This window comes from Trachypithecus francoisi, unplaced genomic scaffold, assembly GCF_009764315.1.
Source record: "Trachypithecus francoisi isolate TF-2019V2 unplaced genomic scaffold, Tfra_2.0 Lachesis_group2, whole genome shotgun sequence".
NCBI lineage: Eukaryota > Metazoa > Chordata > Mammalia > Primates > Cercopithecidae > Trachypithecus > Trachypithecus francoisi.
In genome coordinates, this window is record NW_022681465.1 from 4,949,645 (window position 1) to 4,969,443 (window position 19,799).

The 19,799-nt window shown below is 41.0% G+C and overlaps 1 protein-coding gene across 1 annotated transcript in view; it reads left to right on the forward strand.

The window, feature by feature from the left end:
• Window positions 1-19,549: 19,549 nt before the first annotated feature.
• The window catches only part of ADAMTS16 (ADAM metallopeptidase with thrombospondin type 1 motif 16), a 186,833-nt gene continuing 186,583 nt past the window's right edge, over window positions 19,550-19,799 (forward strand). Inside the window, exon 1 of the mRNA XM_033178754.1 lies at window positions 19,550-19,719. Coding sequence (XP_033034645.1) covers window positions 19,648-19,719 — 72 coding nt within the window. The 5' untranslated portion in view covers window positions 19,550-19,647. The remainder of the gene's footprint in view (window positions 19,720-19,799) is intronic.

A 19,799-nucleotide genomic window follows, 5' to 3' on the forward strand; every position in this document is an offset into this window, starting at 1 on the left:
AATGTTGGCCTGTCTTGCTAGGTTGGGGAAGTTCTCCTGGATAATATCCTGAAGAGTGTTTTCTAATTTGGTTCCATTCTCTCTGTTACTTTCAGGTACACCAATCAAATGTAGATTTGGTCTTTCACATAGTCCCGTATTTCTTGGAGGCTTTGTTTGTTTCTTTTCCCTCTTTTTCCTCTAACCTTGTCTTCTCACTGTATTTCACTAATTTCATCTTCAGTCACTGATATCCTTTCTTCCACTTGATCAAATCGGCTATTGAAGTTTGTGTATGCGTCATGAAGTTCTCATAGTGTGGTTTTCAGCTCCATTAAGTCATTTAAGCTCTTCTCTACACTGATTATTCTAGTTAGTCATTCGTCTAACCTTTTTTCAAGCTTTTTAGCTTCCTTGCAATAGATTAGAATATGCTCCTTTAGCTCGGAGAAGTAGCTCCTTCTGAAGCCTACTTCTGTCAACTCTTCAAACTCATTCTCCATCCAATTTTGTTTCCTTGCTGGCGAGGAGTTGCATTCCTTTGGAGGAGAAGAGGCGTTCTGGTTTCTGGAATTTTGCGCCTTTCTGCTCTGATTTCTTCCATTCTTTTTGGCTTTATCTACCTTTGAACTTTGATGTTGGTGACTTACAGATGGCATTTTGGTGCGGATGTCTTTTTTGTTGATGCTGATGCTATTCCTTCCTGTTCATTAGTTTTCCTTCTCACAAACAGGCCCCTCAGCTGCAGGTCTGTTGGATTTTGCTGGAGGTCCACTCTAGACCCTGTTTGCCTGGGTATCACCAGCAGTGGCTGCAGAACAGCAAATATTGCTGCCTGATCCTTTCTCTGGAAACTTCATCCCAGAAGGGCACCCACCTGTATGAGGTGTCTGTTGGCCCCTACTGGGAGATGTCTCCCAGTCAGGCTGCATGGGGATCAGGGACCCATTTGAGGAGGCAGTCTGTCCATTATTGGAGCTTGAACGCTATGCTGGAAGAGCCACTGCTCTCTTCAGAGCTGTCAGGCAGGGAGGTTTAAGTCTGCAGAAGCTGTCTGCTGCCTTTTGTTCAGGTATGCCCTGCCCCTAGAGGTGGAATCCAGAGAGGCAGTAGGACTTGCTGAGCTGCAGTGGGCTCTGCCCAGTATGAGATTCCCTGCCGCTTTGTTTACATGTGAGCATAGAACCACCTACTCAAGCCTCAGCAATGGTGGACGCCCCTCCCACTGCCAAGCTCCCGTGTCCCAGGTCTATCTCAGATTGCTATGCTAGCAGAGAGCAAGCCTCCTTGGGTGTGGGATCCACATAACCCGGCACGGGAGGGGATCTCCTGGTCTGCCGGTTGTGAAGACCATGGGACAAGCACAGTATTTGAGCAGGAGTGTACGGATCCCCCAGGTACAGTCACTCATGGCTTCTCTTGGCTAGGAAAGAGAAATTCCCCAACCCCTTGTGCTGACCAGGTGAAGTGGCACCCTGCCCTGCTTTGGATTGCCCTTCATGGGCTGCACCCATTTCCAACCAGTCCCAATGAGATGAACCAGGTACCTCAGTTGGAAATGCAGAAATCATCTGTCTTCTGCATCAATCTTACTGGGAGCTGTAGACTGGAGCTGTTCCTATTTGGCCATCTTGGAAGCACCCAGATTTTTCTAATTCTGTGAAAAAATAATATTTTATTCTTATAAGGATAGCATTGGATCTGTATATTGCTTTGGGCAGTATGACCATTTTAACAATGTTGATTCTTCCAATCCATGAGAATGGAATATTTTTCCATTTGTTTGTGTCATCTCTAATTCCTTTCAGTAGTGTTTTGTAGTTCTCCTTGGAGGGGTCTTTCACCTTATTGGTTAGATGAATTCCTAGGTATTCTATTTTCATGTGGCTATTGTAAATGAGACTATGTTCCTGATTTGGTTCTCAGACAGAATATGATTAGCATATTGAAAAGCTGCTGATTTTGTAAATTAATTTGCATCTTGAACCTTTACTGAATTCCTTCATAAGTTCCAGGAGCCTTTTCTTGTAGTCTCTGGGGTTTTCTATGTATAGAATCATATCATCAGCAAAAAGAGATAGTTCAACTTCTTCTTTTACTTCTGTCTCTTGCCTGATCACACTGGTTAGGACTTCCAGTACTGTTTTGAATAACAGAAGTAAGGGTGGGCATTGCTGTCTTATTCTAGTTCTCAATGGGAATAATTCCAGCTTTTCTTCTGTTCAGTGTGACATTGGCTGTAGGTTTGTCATAGATGGCTCTTATTACTTTGAGATATATTTCTCTGATGCTTAGTCTGTTGAGGGTTTTTATCATAAAAGAATGTTGGATTTTATCAAAGTTTTTTTCTGCATTTATTAAGATGATCATATGGTCTTTGTTTTTTTTTGTACTTATGTGGTGAGTCACATTTATTGATTTGCATATGTTGAACCAACCTTGCATCTCAGGAATAAAGCCTACTTGATCATGGTGAATTAACTTTTTGATGTGCTCCAGTATGCTAATATTTTGTTAAGGATTTTTGTGTCTGTAATCATCAGGGATATTGGCCAAAAAATTTCTTTTATCATTGTTTCTCTGCCAGACTTTGATATCAGGATGATGCTGGCTTCATAGATTGAGTTAGGCAGAAGTCCCTCTTCCAGGATTTTTTGGAATAGTTTCAATAGGATTGGTATCAATTCTTCTTTGTATGTCTGGAAGAATTTGGCTGTAAATCCATTGTATTAATCCATTCTCATGCTGCTATGAATAAATACCTAAGACTGGGTAATTTATAGTAATTTATAAAGAAAATAAGTTTAATTGACTCACAGTTCTGCATGACTGGAGAGGTCTCAGAAAACTTACAATCATGGCAGAAGGCACCTCTTCACAGGGTGACAAGAGAGAGAATGAAAGTCAAGCGAAGGGGGAAGCCCCTTAAAAACAGTTCTTGCGAGAACTCACTATAACAAGAACAGTATGAGGGAAACCACCCCCATGATTTAGTCATCTCTATCTGGTCCTGCCCTTGATGTGTGGGGATTATTACAATTCAGGAGAGATATGGGTGCAGACACAGAGCCAAACCATATTATTTATCTGTCCCAGGGCTCTTTTTGGTTGATAAATTTTTTTTTATTACTGATTCTATTTCAAACTTGTTATTGGTCTATTCAGATTTTCACTTTCCACCTGGTTCAAAATTGGGAGTTTGTATGTTTCCAGAAATTTATCCATTTCCTCTCAATTTCCTAACATGTGTGCATAGAGGTGTTCTTAATAGTCTCTGAGGATCTTTTTCATTTCTGTGGGATTGGTTGTAATGTCTTCTTTGTTATTTTTTATTGCATTTACTTGGATCTTCTCTTTTTTTGTTTTGTTAATCTAGTTAGCAGTCTATCAATCTTGTTTATTGTTTTGAAAAACCAACTCTTGGTTTCATTGACCTTTTGTGTGGACTTTGGGGTCTCATTTTTTGTAAGTTATTTTCTGATCTTATTTATTTCTTTTCTTCTACCAGCTTTGTGGTTGGATTGTTCTTTTTTTTCTTCTTATTCTAGGTGCAATGTTAGATCATTAATTTGAAATCTTTCTAACCACTTGAGGCATGCATTTAACAATATAAACTTTCCTCTTAACGCAGCTTTAGCTGTATCTCAAAGATTTTGTTGTGTGTCTATTTTCATTAATTTCAAATAATTTTTTTATTTTCGGCTTTATTTCGTTGTTTACCCAATAGTTATTTAGAAACAAGTTGTTTGATTTTCACGTTATTGTGTATTTTCAAAAGATCTTCTTAGTATTGATTTCTATGTTTATTGCACTGTGGTCTAAAAGTGTCTTTTGTATGATTTCATTTTTTTAATTTATTGAGACTTGCTTTATGGCCAAGCTTGTGATTGATCTTAGAATATACTCTGTGTGTACATTAAAAGAATGTATCTTCTGTGGTTGCTGAGTATTCTGTAGCTTTCTATTCAGCCCTATTAGTCAAGTACTGAGTTTAAATTCAGAATTTCTTTGTTAATTTTCTGCCTCAATAATTTGTCTAATGCTGTCAGTGGGGTGTTGAAGTCCCCCACTATTATTGTGTTGCCATTTAAGTCTTTTCACAGGGCAAGAAAAACTTGTTTTATTAATTTGGGTGCTTTAGTGTTAGGTGCATATATATTTGTGATAGTTAATTATTCTTGAATTGAATCCTTTATCATTATGTAATGCTTTTCTTTATCCTTCCTGATTGTTTTTTGTTTGTTTGTTTAAAGTCTGTTTTATTTGATATAAGAATAGTGACACTTCTTTTTCATTTTCCATTTGCATGGTAAATCTTTCTGTAGTTTTTTTGTTTGTTTGTTTTGTTTTGTTTTTTGTTTGTTTACTTTGAGCCTGTGGGTGTTTTTACATGTAAGATGTATTTCTTGAAGACAGCAGAGGGTTGGGACTTTTTCTCCAGCTTGCCACTCTGAGCCTTTTATCTAGCTTGCCACCCTGAGCCTTTTAAGACCGTTTACATTAAGGTTTAACATTGATATACATGATTTTGATCCTGTCATTATGTTGTTGGCTGTTTGTTTTGTAGACTTGATTATGTAGTTTCTTTATATTTTATCTGGGCTATATGCTTGATTGTGTGTTTTTCTGGTAGCAGGTTTCAATCTTTTGTTTCCATGTTTAGCACTACCTTAAGGATCTCTTGTAAGGCTGGTCTGGTAGTAACAAAATCCCTTAGTGCTTGCTTATCTGAGAAGGATTTTACTTCTCCTTTGCTTATGAATCTTAGTTTGGCAAGATATGAGATTCTTGGTTGGAGTTTCTTTTCTGTAGGAATGCCAAAAATAGGCCCACAGTCTCTTTTGGCTGGTATAGTTTCTTATAATAAGTCTGCTGTTTGTTTGATGAGATTCCTTTTGTAGGTAACCTAATCTTTCTCTCTAGCTGCCTTTATGATGTTTTCTTTTGCATTGACCTTGGTAAATCTAATGAATCTATGCTTTGGTGGATCTCATGATCATCTTGTAGCTTGCAAGGGTTATCTGTAATTTTTGAATGTTTATGTCCTCCTGTCTACCAAGATTGGGAAAATTTTCATGGACTATATCCTCAAATGTGTTTTCCAATTTTCTATACTCTCTCCTTCTCTTTCAGGAATGCCAATGAGTTATAGATTTGGCCTCTTTACAAAATTTTATATTTTTGGAGATTTAGTTCATTTTCTAAAATTATCTTTATTTTTGTCTGACTGAGTTGATTGGAAGAACCAATATTCAAGCTCTGAAATTGTTTCCTCAACTTGATCCATTGGGTTTCAATTTTCTCTTAACTCATGGTGAGCTTCTTTCCCATTTAGATTCTGAATTCCACATCTGCCATTTCAGTCATCTCCATCTTATTAAGAACCATATGTGGGGGCCTAGTGTGTTTGTTTGGAGGTAAAGAGACACACTGGCTTTTGAGTTGCTAGAGTTCTTGCACTAATGCTTTCTCATACATGAGGGCTGGTGCTCCATTAAATGTGGTATAAGTCGAGTATAGTCAGTTGGCTTTATTTCTGGGTGTTTGTAGAAGGTCAAGACTCTGTGCAGAATCTTTATTTGTGGCTGGATTTTTTTCTGAGTTTTCACAGGCATTGTATACTGGCAAAATATTTTGGTGTTATATTGTGGGCTTTAATCCAGTTGGTGGCACTTAAGAGTATTGGTCAGCAGATAGGCTCTTAGCCTTTTGGCACTGTTGGCAGAAGTGTTCTGTGGTAGGGGAAAGAGAGATTACCTCCCCCACCACAAGGTCTGCTTCTGGGCTTTGAAAGAGCTCCAACCAGTGACTGGCTCTGCACCCATATTTTCTTTGTTAGGTGCTCTGGTCCATGGGGATCCTTCAGGCAGAAGCCATGGTTGGCAGACAAGCCATGCCCTTCCCAGGCTGGCTCTGCAGAGGGAAGTATGGCCCAACCTCCACCAATCCACAAACCCAGGTGTCTCACCTCTCTCAGTGTTCTGAGAGTGAGGGCTCCCCTCCTGCTTGGGTGCCACCCAAGCCAGTGAGTCTTGACTGGCTAGGAGCAATAAGGGTGGGTGGAATCATCTGTTCCACCATCTGACATCTGAGTGCTTCCTGGGAGAACATGGGGCTGTGCCCACCTGCAGAGTTCAAGCAGAAGTGGGTCCACTGTCCTGGAAGTCCCATCAGGCATGACCCATTCAACTAGGAGTGGTGAGGGTGGGTGGAGTTGTCTACTCTGCTCTCCAGTTCTTTCTAAGGAAAGACAGGGCTGCACATACCCACAAAATTCAGGCAGAAGCAGCACCACTTTGCTGGAAGCTGTCATTGAACCTTGTCTAGTGTGGGTTTGTGGAGCAATCTTACTGCTCCCAGGCACTGTGATTGTGGCCTCTACAGGGGCTATGGCACTGGCACCAGGCTTCCGCAGATCCCAAAGCCCATGTGGGGCCCCGTAGACATGAGTGTTGCCTCCACAAAACTGCAGGCACTTTCTTCACTGGTCTACAGGCCAAGAGGTTTAGAGGGAGTATCTCATTCTCAGCATTTCACAGGCCTTTGTGGGAAGTTTGGATACCGGGGGGACTCTCACTCATTCACCCTTTCCCCATGTTGAGGAGCTTCTCCTGGCTCCACACCAATCCCAGATGGGCAGCTACTCAGCTTCATTCTTCTCTGTTCTCCCCTCACTCGTTTGATGGATCCCCACATGGTTTCTTAGATAATCAGCTTCCAGGGTCAGTGTTTACTCGTCACTCTGTCCCCTCTCTTTGACAGTGGTGATCAGGAGCTGCCTCTGGTCTATCATCTCGAGTCTTTAAGCTGATCCTTACTCTACTCCCACAAAAGACTACAGCTGAATGAGAATGAGTTCATTGTATTCTTTGAGAGTTAATTGTAGCATATCTGAAGTTGACCTAACCTCCATGGCCCTGACAATGGACAAGGCATGCTCCTCTGGTGCTGTGATTGACCTTCACTCTTAGCATCTGCCTCTGTGCATGCCCATGCCACCCCAGCCTTTTAACCACTCCTGTCCCTTGGCTTTGCTGTGCTGCTCTGTGTTGATCTGTTGTTCATCCTGCCCAGCTCTGTTCACTGGCAGTTCCAGACTCCTTGCCAAGTGCCTATTGAGGTATGAAAGCCCCACGTAGGCCTCCCCTTGTTTAGTGCCTTCCCTGGAATCTGATTAACCCTTCTTCACTTCTAGTCATCCCATCCTAAAGAATGAAAAAGTTGCAGCCCAAATAATTTAAAAATATGTTGGCATATGTTGAATTGAAAGGCTTAAACATCTCCTTGAAGTTGGGCTATTGGGTAAAGATAAATAAATAAATAAATAAATAAAGGCTTAAACATTCTTCATGTCCTAAAATATAAAGGTCGCAATTCTCTTCTGCTCTGTGCTGACTGCTGAGGGAAGGAATGAGAGAAGGGGTACGGAGATTGAATGTCCACAATTAATAAGCATTCCACTGGAAAATGAGGGCTTTCTATGCCAGCCACAGTGTCTCTGGGCAGAAAAAATAAGGTCATTCTTTCAACAATTTGCACTGCTAAAATACGTAGTGAGAGCTCCTACTTTTTGCCTATCATGAAAGCAGAATTTGAAGTTTTTGAGGACAGGCTGGAGGATATCAGCTCTTCTATTACTCTTCCAGGAAAATAATAGCCATGGATTTTTTTTTAATATCATAAAAGGCAAAAAGGAAACCTGAATGTAGACCTGTTCCATCATCCAGGCAACTAACAGGTATCCAACCTCACCACGTCCTGGACACTTTCTGAGTACAAGAGATACAGCAGTGATCAAGGCATTCTAGGGGGAATGCAAATGATCAACAGAGCACTGAACAATTATGTTATGTGACTCCAGGCGGTAGAAGAGTGATAAAGAACATAAACTAAGGTGAGGGGATAGGGAGTGATTATCTCTTCTGAGAAAAAATACATATCAGTATGGTCAAACCCTATGACTCAGAAGGGATAGGAAAAAAAGAGAATGACATTTCCCTAGGCTTGTTTTATTTTTTTTTCCAGCAATGCTTTTTATACACAGTGATTTTTCAGTATCCAAACTAATGATTCACAATCAGAGTGTCTGTCCTTGCTAGAGAGATGTTAACTGTTTAAGTCAGATAGCATTTGAAAAAGTGTAATCCACAATTCCATTGATTTACTTTGCTTTATTTATTATATATGCTGTTTTTTACATTCTAAATTGCATTAAAGGAAATTATCAGATATGTACCTTATCAAGCTTGATTTGGTTTAAGGATATTTCAGAAACAATAGTCAAATTCATCAGTTTTTTTGAGAGGACAGATGGAAAAAGCTGGAGACTGAGATGTTTTTATTTTGATTATTAAGATGTGAAAATTAGGCATTCAAATTTCTCATGAGAAATTGCTCAGTTATCAGAAGTTATTAGATGTTTGTATTCTAGTGATTTTACACACTATTAATTTTGTTCATAAAAGAAACAATACTGTTATTATAAGTACACTGGTCTTAGTCTGTAAAATTGTATCGTATGCTTACCAAGTTGGAATTTCGTAATTTGGAAACTTGGATTTTTTCATCTCTCGGAGATAGAATGGGACAGCTGAACTAAAATCACTTCACAATGGAGTCTTGATGCTAATTAGTTGTACATATCAAAATTTCCACTTGAATCTGTCCCAGGGTATGAAGAACATCATAAACTGTGGCGTTTGCAACATCATGGATGATATTCATTATCTCTGAAAATAATCCAGACTTTTCCCATATGCTTTTGCAAAGATTAAGACTGGGTTGTCTTCTCCTATAATTTTTGTGAATCTGATGGGAAGTTTTCCCATTAGTTCAAGGTACTTACAAATGAGATACGATATGGGAAAAATGAATCAGATTTGTCACAACAGATTTGCTTTGCAGTTTTTGGTCTTTGGGATGCAGGAATGCTAAACTCTGTTCAAGAGCCGCAATCTTTATCCTGGAAGGATCACTGGAACTATTTCCCATGTAAATCAACCAGATTTGGAAGCAACATTTAGAACAAAGAAAATGTTCATGTTGATTTTGAATTTGGTCTTTACTGATCGGACACCGCCAGCTATTTTTCCCACTTGTTTTATTTTTAAATAATTTGTGTTATTTTTCATTTAAATGTATTAAATTTCATTTACATTGAAGTTATATTAAACTTACATTGCAGTTCCTATGTTGCAGGTGTTGTTCTAAGTTCCTTACAAATATTAATCTATTCTATTCTCATAACAACCTTCTGAGTTGGGTTGTATTTTTAACATGTACACTACACAGATGGAAACATGAAGACTTTTGAAAGTCGAGAAATGCATACATGCTCATATGTTGTTCTCTTTGTCATCTACTTACCTGAAAAAATATTTTAAATTAATTTAATATTAATGGAACAATTAATTTAATTTTATATTTAAGTTTTCATTTACAGTATATGTGTATTTTAAGAGTATACTGTTGAATTTCAATTCTTTAAAAAATCGAAGACCTTGTTTTGTAATAAACAAATTTAATCTATTGCATATAACAGATTATGGGTTTTTTGGATATTTTATTCATCCTATGCCTTCTAATTTGAATTTTTCTATTGCTACACTTGGCTTTTTTTCCCTAAATAACCAACATTTATTTACTTCTATAATATATTCTGCTCTTTTTTATCATCAATATTTTTCTTTTGACTTTTCAAAAGGATTTTATTTCTCTGATTTTCAGTTATGAATCAAACAGTATTCCCTCATCTGTAAGACAGAATTTTGTAGAATTTCACTTCACTTTTCTGCCACTTCTTCCTTTTCTGATCCTTGAAATTATTGTGAACAATATGAAGCATACCACTTTTATTAACCTCGTTGAGTTAAAGATACATATGCATATACAGTTTTTAAAGTAATTGTCTTTGTCATTGTATGGTTTCACAGTTGTATAAACTCTCAGCTTATCTCTTGTAATGCCAGATGCTACTCATTTAATATTATATGTCCTCAATAATGAGCACAGAAGTATATAGATCTTTCTAAAGCTGGAAAGCAAAACAAAACTGAGTGCAGGGCTCAAAAAATTTCATGTTGTTCCAGGCAAAATGAATGGCAAAATGCACAGCCAGACACAGCCTGAAAAACGCAAGGTCAGAGCCACATGAAACTCCTATGAGGATCCCGTCTGAAGAGCCAAAGGGGTTACCAGTAAAATAACAAATCCCAACTTGCTTCCAGATTTCTCCTCTGCAAAAGTACGTGTCAGATCACAACAATGACATGTTTGAGAGAACAAAAAGCTGTGGTTCACAATTTCTATTCCAAGCTGATGTTTCTGGTAGTGTAAGGAGCAGATATAAATTGTCAAACATGCACTATTTGTCCCAAGTGTTCCTAACCCACGATAGTTTGACTTCGGTTCAAGATTTTCCCTCCTCTTCCTTGGGAACTCCTCACTCCACGTTGGCCTCCACTCTGTAGTGGTAGAGGGGAAGAGGAGGTACAGTGGTTGACGTGTTCTGGGCTAAATATCTGAATTGTTGCTACAAGAGCATGAAGTTCTAAAGAAATATGAGCTAAAAGTGAAGGTGAAAAACATAGACTGATTTACTCAGTTAATGGAGACTTTTTTGTCGTGAAAACTAAATATGTAGAAGCAAACCGTATAAACACAGTGGAGCAAAGTAAAAGGGAATTGGCACTCAAAAAAAAATTTTAAAAAATACTTTAATGCAAGTTAAGTAATATAGGAAACAGAAGAAGAGAAGATAAAATTAATACCAGGAGATAATTTCTATACAAGACAAAGAATGCTCCACAACATACGTGTGTAATGGGCTTCTGAATTACAAAGAACAGAATCAGGACTCAAGCAGATGCCAGATACCTGTACTCTACAATGTCACTGATGTGGGTCCAGCATCCAATGACAGGGGTTTTCTTTGCAGGGATTGGGGATGAGGAGGGAGGAGGATAGAGAGGGGGTGTGATAAAACACACTGTTATGTTAAATATACATTTAGGTTTTAAGAGGAAACCCCAATTTAACAAACATCAAATTGGGAAAAATTAACTACACAATGGAGAACACATGGACAAGAATGAAGAATTTACTGATCAAAACTGGGGGTAGGCCTGGTGCAGTGGCTTGTGCCTATAATCTCAGTGTTTTGGGAGTCCAAAATGTCAGGGCTGCTTGAGGCTAGAAGTTTGCAATCAGCCTGGGTAACAAGGCAAGGCCCCATCTCTACAGAAAAGTTAAAAATTAGTTGAGTATGGTGGCATGCATCTCCAGTCCTAGCTACTTGGGGGGATGAGGGAAGAGGATTGCTTGAGCCCAGGAGTTTGAGGCTACAGTGAGCTGATTGTGCCACTGCACTCCAGCCTGGGCAACAGAGCAAGACCCTTTCTCCAGAAAAAAAAACAAAAAACAAAAAACAAAAAAACTGTGAATGAAACTATTTATAAATGTAGGTAGGAAAGACACATATATTTATATATTTACATTAAATATATTATCATGAATTTGTAAAGTGTTTGGAAAAGAGCACAATTAATAAATATATTCTTAATAAAATATAGAGTCCAAAAATAAAATTATAAGGCACAGTAACCATTCACACAGCCCTCTGTATTTCTTCAAAATATGCAATCACTGAAACATTGAAAGTAATTGTTCAATGTTGTCTTCCCAACTGAGTAATAAGTTAATGGGGAAGGAACTTCCTTGGTGGATTCTCAATAAGTAGATAATTGTTCATAATTAAACATGATTAATGAGAGACTAATAGAAAAGTAAGAAACTATTCTAAACTCATTGAAGATCTCGATGAAAAGAACTCTCTTATAGGAAAACATAAACTGAAAAACTGCTTTAAGACGGAAGGGAAGTGAAGGCAATCTGACTGCATTATCTGTTACCCCATTGATCGTCAGGGTGGATCGGGCTGATCTGGCTGGCTAGCTAGGTGTCCCCTTCATCCTTCACTGCTCCATGTGCCTCTCTCCCAAAGCTGCACACTCAGTCCAAGAGGACAGCCATCCCCAGTAGAAGAGGACTGGTCTTCAGTCAAGCTTACATGAGTAGTTATGCTCACCTTCTAAAACTTCCAAACAAGCTCTCAAGATGATGGAGGAAGACACAACAGGCCATTAACAATAAAACATATTGAATAGTTAGGCAAAAAATTTCCTCCAAAAAATAAATCAGACTGTAATAATTGTACAAGCGTTTTGTCAAATCATGAAGAAGCAGATAATTTTCACTTGTTTAAAACGTTCCAGAACACAGAAATCGTTTGGAAAATTTTCCAGTTAACTTTACAAGTTGCCAAAGCACTGAAAACAAAATGTAAAAAGGGAGGCAAATGTGTTTTAATTGCCTCTTTTTTGCCCCATTGGTGAGGGAGGAATTCCTGCCCTAAGGTTATGGGGAGGGCCAAGTGCATGACACATGGCGCTGGGCAGGGGGAATGTTTATTAGTCACCGACACTCACAGCCTGGGGAAGAGGATGCCACACTCCATGGAAGGCCACGTGGGGGCGCACTTGGAACGGACTGAACAATGAGGGCTGTGGAGAAGACTTTGTAGTATCAAGAGGGTGAGGTGCCCCTTCCCATGGGAGGGTGTGATTGGCCTGTTTGAACAATTCCATGAGATGGCAGAAGACTGAAATCTTCTACTCAGGAATAAGTAGATACTGCTTCATGCCAATGATAAGGAAGATTGTCAGTTTTACCAGATGTCAAGGCAGGATATAATAGTGACCCTTAATTTTATGTCTTACACTACAGTATGTCCAAGGACAACACACAGACACCCTCCCACACACACAATTAACCAATATCTCTTCTTATTATTTGTATAAATATACTCAACAAAATATTCTAAATTTGAATTAATCAATATACTTTAAATTTTAATTTTAATTTTATATATTAATAAATATAATTTAAACATACCAAAACAAAGCAGAATAAATTCATGAACAGCATTGTTCAATTTTTTTAAGTTAGGTAATTACATTAATTAATAGGGCAAAGAAGAATTAAAACTGTTAGAAATTGAAAAAGGAGACACATCTACTCCCCCAACCCATACCAGAGGGATACATTAGAATTACTTAAAAGGTTTAAAAAAATCCCCCCTTCTCACAGTTTCTTAATCTCCAGAATGAGAATCATGTTGGAGATTTGGGTTTGTTGAAGAAGAAAACCAATCCAGAGAGATGATGTTAAACATTCAATATTCCTTACCACTACGACTTCTTAGCAAACTAGAAAAGAACTCTTTATAGCATCTTAAAACAAATCTACTGGAAACCAAGGGCTGATAACATCCTTAGGAACAGAATGCAAGAGCCATTCCCACTACAGTTAGGAATAAGACAGCTGTGCTCCTGATCACCAGTATTTTGCTCTCTCTGGAAACCCTGTCCATGGGCTAAAGTAGGGGAAAAACTAAGGTGTAAATACCAGAAAAAAAAAAAAAAAAGAGAGAGAGACAATTATTTGAGAAAATGTAATTTTGTCTTTTTGGAAAAAGCAAGCAAATGAATTAAAAGTTTATTAGACCTCGTAAAAACAGAAGAAACTGGAAAATAAAATACCTGTACCATTTCTATAAGTTATTTATTTTATTTAAAATAAAACCCTGCATATATAGCAATAATAAGTTTCAAAGACTGTTTTAAGATTTTTTAAATCTTAAAAGACCGTTTTAAGATTATTTAAATATTCACTCATTTAATCCTTGTAACTGTTATGAGGTAAGTGCTATTATTGTCATTATCATTGTTTCCATTTTACTGATGAGGACACTGAGGCTTGGAGAGGCTGAGTGACGTGTCCATACTGACTAAGTGGGCAAGCTAGGATTTATACCCTGAACCCTGGACATGTGGTTTCAGAGCCCATGCTCTGATGCAGTGCATTTGGCTGGGCTTCCTTTCATTATTTTAACATTCTGGTTAGAAAATGAGATACAATGAGCCAATTGAATTCAATAAAAATATGAATATCCTAGGAATAAACATTATAGGAAATGTTAAATACCTGTGTGAACAAAAATAAACATTTTATATTTAGAAGTATTTTTAAAATGGGAATACATGAAAAAATGTATTACTTGTCTCATAATATTGAATATTTTAATGATTTTGGTATTATCTAAATTAATTCATAAATGTATGTGATCCCAATCAGAATCCCAATGGGATTTTAAAACTTGGTATAAATAAACCTAAAATAATGTTGAAAGAGTAAACAAACAAGAATAGACAGAAAATTGTTGGAAAGGAGTAATAAGAGAAGACAAGTCAGCCAGTGTCAAAAATCTATCATAATAAAAAATGAAATATATTAATAACAATTAAAACAGTGTTTTACTGACAGTAGAAAGCCAAAAAAATACTCAGAATACATATTATTAAACAAAGTTAAATTTTTAAATACATGGGGTGGTAAGAAGTGAATTATACAAGTAATTGAGAAAAATGGGATATTTTTAATCTTTTAAAACCCTGAAAATTAGATCACTACTTCATACCTTGTAAGAAAATAAATAGCAATTTAAATATATAATTTTGCAAATGTATTAAAATAATAAATATATTCAGAAGAAACTGAGAATATTGATTTTGGGAAATATTTCTAATTTGGGGTGCAGATAGATGTCTAAAGAAACACATAAATAGTGATATCGTTTGGCTGTGTATCCCCACCCAGATCTTGTGCAGAGTCATAATTCCCAGTGTTGGAGGAGGGGCCTGGTGGGAGATGATTGAGTCATGGTGGGGGGGTTACATTCCCTTTGCTGTTCTGGTGATACAGTTCTCATGATATCTGGTTGTTTGAAAGTGTGTAGCGCCTCTCCCTCCTCTCTCTCTTTTTCCTGTTCCCTCCATGTAAGACGTGCCTCCCTCCTCTTCACCTTCCGCCATGATTGTAAGTTTCCTGAGGCCGCCCTGGAAGCAGAAGCCTATACAACCTGCAGAACAGTAAGCCCATTAAACCTCTTTTCTTTAAAATTATCCAGTCTCAGGGAGATCTTTAAAGTAGTGTAAGAATGAAATAATACAATTATAAACAGCAAACACATAAAATATTGACTCTTAAAGCCAGAACCAAACCTGGGATAAGGAAACTAGTGTGGAACCAATCTCCATTCCAGGAGAAAAGAAATATCAAGAAAATTTTGCCAGTCACAGTCAAACTAAAAATTAAGCCAAAACACGATAGCATTCAACTATCGATAGCTAACTGATACACCAGGCTCTGACAATTATGCCGCCTTTGTACCCATTAGAAGAAAGTATGTTTGGCAGAAGCCAGTGTTATTATGGACCAGAAGTCTTCAGGAAAAAGTGCTGAGACTTATTTCCGGAGGTGTCTGAGTGACTGACCTCTGTGCAGCTTCAGCACTGGGGAAGAGTGAGGGGTCTCATGGCAAGAAGTGATATGAAATACCAATGGCAATAATAATAAAATAATAACAAATATTTAACTTATTATTAGAAAAAAATACATAATTATTGTATAATTAGATACATTATTATTACTATTTAACCTAAATTTTTCTGTGTTAAACAATAAAAGGAAAGGAGCTTATAAATGCCATATTGTGATCATCATTGGTTTCCAATTTTCTTTTCTTCTTTTTACTAAAAACAATCAAGCCTCAAAGTAAGGGAGGACGACAGAGAAAAGAGTGCAGTCATGAACAGAATCTTCATATAAACTGCAGGCTGACGTGATCTCATTACTGCCTAGGCATTTGAAGGACGTGTTTGGCCCGTGGAAGGAAAGACTCTAATCCTATTAACACTGAGGAGCTGAGATGCTCAGCTTCAGTTAGAACTTGGCCAAAGGATCTTGTAGAAATACAGGGGGCTGGATCAGGTGTTGCCAACCATTCCCAAGGCACGGTTCTTCCAACGCCCTCTGATTTCTAAAGTTATACTCAGTCCAACTTCATAGTGAGTTCTACATTTTATATGATTCATTTCATATTTCTTCTGTCAAAATATCCTTCTCTTGTGTTTTAACCATGTGACTTTCTCACATTGTCGGGGTACTGTCAGCGCCGGGAGAGAGTGCAGCACCTCACTACTTCCGGTCTATAAATCATCTTATTGCAGAGGGGCCAAGACCAGGGCTGGGAAGGAGTAAGTGTATGAGGCCTGAGCGCTCTGGCCCTGCGGTGGGTCAGCAGACCTGCTTGACCTTCCTGGGGCTTGGCTTTCTCAGTTGCAATCTGCAAAGAAGGACTAGAGCCACTCATAGGCCTCGAAGCTGGAAAGTTATTTGACATTATTGTGTTTGTGTTTTAATGACATTGTGTCCTTATAATTTGTATAAAGTAATAAAGAACGACTCTAATCTTTCAGAAAAGAATAGGAACTACAACAATTTTTCATACAATCATTGTAATTTTTGCCACTAAAGAAAAGTGTTGATGCACAATACAACGCTAACTTCTTTGAAACCTGACTAGTTTCAGCTGTGTGTGAGATGAGGAAGGAACAAAATTACAGACTAAACAGAATCTTCATAGGACACAAACACATCCAATTCTTCTCTGTTTCAGTTGTGTGGATGGTGGTTTTACATACAAGGTAATGTGCCCACTTGCATTGCTTTAGTTTAAAGTTTATGCAATTTAGAAAAGGGTTATGACAAAATTTCATCCTTATAATCTAAAATGCCATTTGTTTCCACATGAGAAAGCCCCCCGGCTCCTTTCATGTTGAAAGGGCACTGGGCATGGGAGAGCATGCAGCCGTTAGGAGATACTCTCTCCCCAATCCTTTGCGAAGCACTTTGTTTTTATTTTTAATTATTTTTTATTTTCTATTGAAACATCTACTTGATATTCAAAATGACCCCCTAAGTAATGAGAACCTCTGTCTGAAAGGAAACAAGTGCTAACTGTGAATGGTCTAAATAATTTACAGCAACATTTTTCTGTGAAGGGCCAGATGGTAAATAGTTTAGGCTTTGCAGGGCACACAGTCTCTGTTGCAGTGACTCAACTCTGCCATCCTGAAAGCATTCACAGACGACCTGCAAACAAATAAAACTTTATTTACAAAATGAGTCAGCTGGCCAGATTTGATCTTGGGCAGTAGTGAGTTTTCTGACCCTGGATCTAAATAAACGATGACAAAATTGCTTTCCTAAACTTTGACCTCAAAGTTAAGAGTGCTACGTTCTTGAAGGGTTGCAAAGTGAAGGACTTTGACCAAGGCTGGTGATTTGTTTTGACCCTTCCAATATTTGTTCTCAGGGTTACTTTGCTGGGACACCTTTAAATTGAAGGAACTCCATATACATATTGAGATTTCCATTTTACCTTTAAAAATTAGGCAGGTCTGGGCCCCAATACTGTATGGCAGCACCCCATGCACTGGCCACTCAGTGCCAAGAGTCCCTTTTAAGGCTGACATCTGTGCTCCAGTTTGCCTGGGCCCCTGCCCTCCCTCTCCATCCCTCTCTGAGATTGACAGGCAGCTGCGAGTTACTGCCACTATGTTCGACGGCCAGTCTTAAACTCGGTCCATTCGTGTGTTGCTCATCTCAGCTCCCAATCTGGCCTCTATAGCCTGGACTCGGCCACCCCTCTGTGTTACCTGGAGACATTCATACTGCAGGATGAGTGCTGAATTCCATGCACAGCTAGAGGAACTGGGAAACACTAGTCATTTTAAAGAATGTTGTTTCTTTCTTCACAATGAAAAGAGACTCATTAAGCACTGTTCTGGTCTTATGCTTTCCAAGCACTCCCTAAGAGTGAATCCTTTTACATCAGCCATTCTTCTTTTTTTCCATCTGTTTGAACTTATAGAAGAGGGCCCCTGGTTATCTCCATGTGATAGACTCGAAAAAATCTCACTCCCTTTCCTGTTACACTGGACACAATTAGAAGTACGTAGAGATCCCCATTTATCAAGCATGCAGTGTACTCAGGACAAGGGAAATTCTGCCGGTAGGAGATTTTGGAGACTTCCATGCACTGCCCAACCCCCCTTCCAGGTAAGTGTTAGCTCCCTGAGGTGTGAGCGGAGGCCGACATTTGTTAGGCACTGGCAGAGGGGAAGGGTGGCGGGTGTTTTAAGCTCCATCCCAATGCCACCCTTTATGTAAAAATATTTGTACTTTGAAGAATGGTTACAAATAAATGAATAAGAGAGGGAGTGTGTGTTGCTATGGATGCCCATACACAGCCAGGCGGTCTGGGGCTTCAGGACAGCCCTAGCAGGGCGCCTGCTGAGAGCTCCCCTTGGGTACCCACAGGTTCGTGACAGGCTGGGCAAAGAAAGAGCCCAAGACACCATTTCCCCCATTCATCCCCCTCTCCAAAGTGTGCAAAAGAGGCAATGTCAAGCTAAGCTGTCTATGAAGGACACTGGAACCAAAGGGCGGCTGAAGGCCCAGGACCTACCGAACGTGAGTGGTGGGAGAGGAGCCAGGGACAGGGAGGGTCACACGCACACACATGTGCAAACATGCACTCCCACGCGCGCAGTCCTATGGGCTCACAGCATGTACTCGCACACACTCAGTCAGGTGCGGATGTACACCCGCGCACACCCAGGCACCTGTACACCCGCGCGCTCACACACCCCATCCAGCTACGCAGAACCCTGGCCAGTCGGATGACCGCACACCCGCTGCCTCCTTGGCCACCCTGTGCACACAGTAGCCCGATCCACTCCTGTGGCGGCCGAGACCCAGGCCCATCCGCAGCCCTGAGACCTCCCTAGGGATTGCACCCAGCAGCCGGTCACCGGCACCCGCAGGCCGGCCAGTCGACGGCGGCCATGACCCCGGGGCCAGGAGCGCCGCCACATCCCGGGGCAGATGGGGTGCGGGAAGAGCTTCCTCCTCGGCCTCCAGGTCTCCGATCACGCCTCAAACTCCAGAGCGAAGCACACGCCTTTAGAAGCAGGTCCGCGGCTCTCCCATGTCCCGGCGCCCGGTTTTCCGCACCCAGTGTCCCCACAGCTGTGCCCGGGCACAGAGGCGCGGCCCGGCCGCACTCCGCGGGCTACAGGTGTCCCGGCCTCTGGCAGCGCCGGTGCGGCTCCCGGGGTGGGAGCCCGCGGAGCGACTGCAGCAGCTGGAGTCCCGCCGAGTCCCCAGCCCCACGGCAGGGCAGGAGAGCACACTGGCCGGAGGTCCATGCTGAGCATCGCCGGCGCCGGTGCCCAGCAGCCTCTCCAACCGCGTGGTCCCCACGCGGGCAGCGAGGCACGGACTGCGGGCCGTGAGCAGCTCCATCCTCCCACGTCCTTCTTCCCTGGCACTGGCCGCAGTCTCCCGCCTTCCCTCTGCTCCCCTCTCGCCTCCGCCTCTGCGCCCCGCTGCCCTCGCCTCCTCCCCTCCGCTCTTTGTCCCTGCCCTCTCCCCTCCTCGGTCCTCTGACCCCCTCTGCCCTCGCCTCCTCCCTTCCTCTCTCCTGCCCGCCCCCCGCTCTCCCACGGCTCCCGCCGCCCCCGCCGCCGCGGCTGCCACTCCGCCCCCCGCGCCGCGCGGAGTCCCAGTAATAACCCCGGCGCGGCGGCAGAGTCGCTGTGGGGAATCCTCCCGCGCTCTGCCTGGGTCGGGTCCTCCCTGCCCGCTCGCACGCTGCCGGCCGGGGACCCTCCGGTGGCCCCTAGCCCCTCGGAGCGCTCCTGGATGAAGCCCCGCGAGCGCGGATGGCGGGGCTGCGCGGCGCTGTGGCTGCTGCTGGCGCAGGTGGCCGAACAGGTGAGTCCCGGTCGCTCCCCGCAGCGGGCGGAAACCGCGGGTCCCGACAGCTGGAGGCGAGTCCGCCGCGGCTTCTCTCC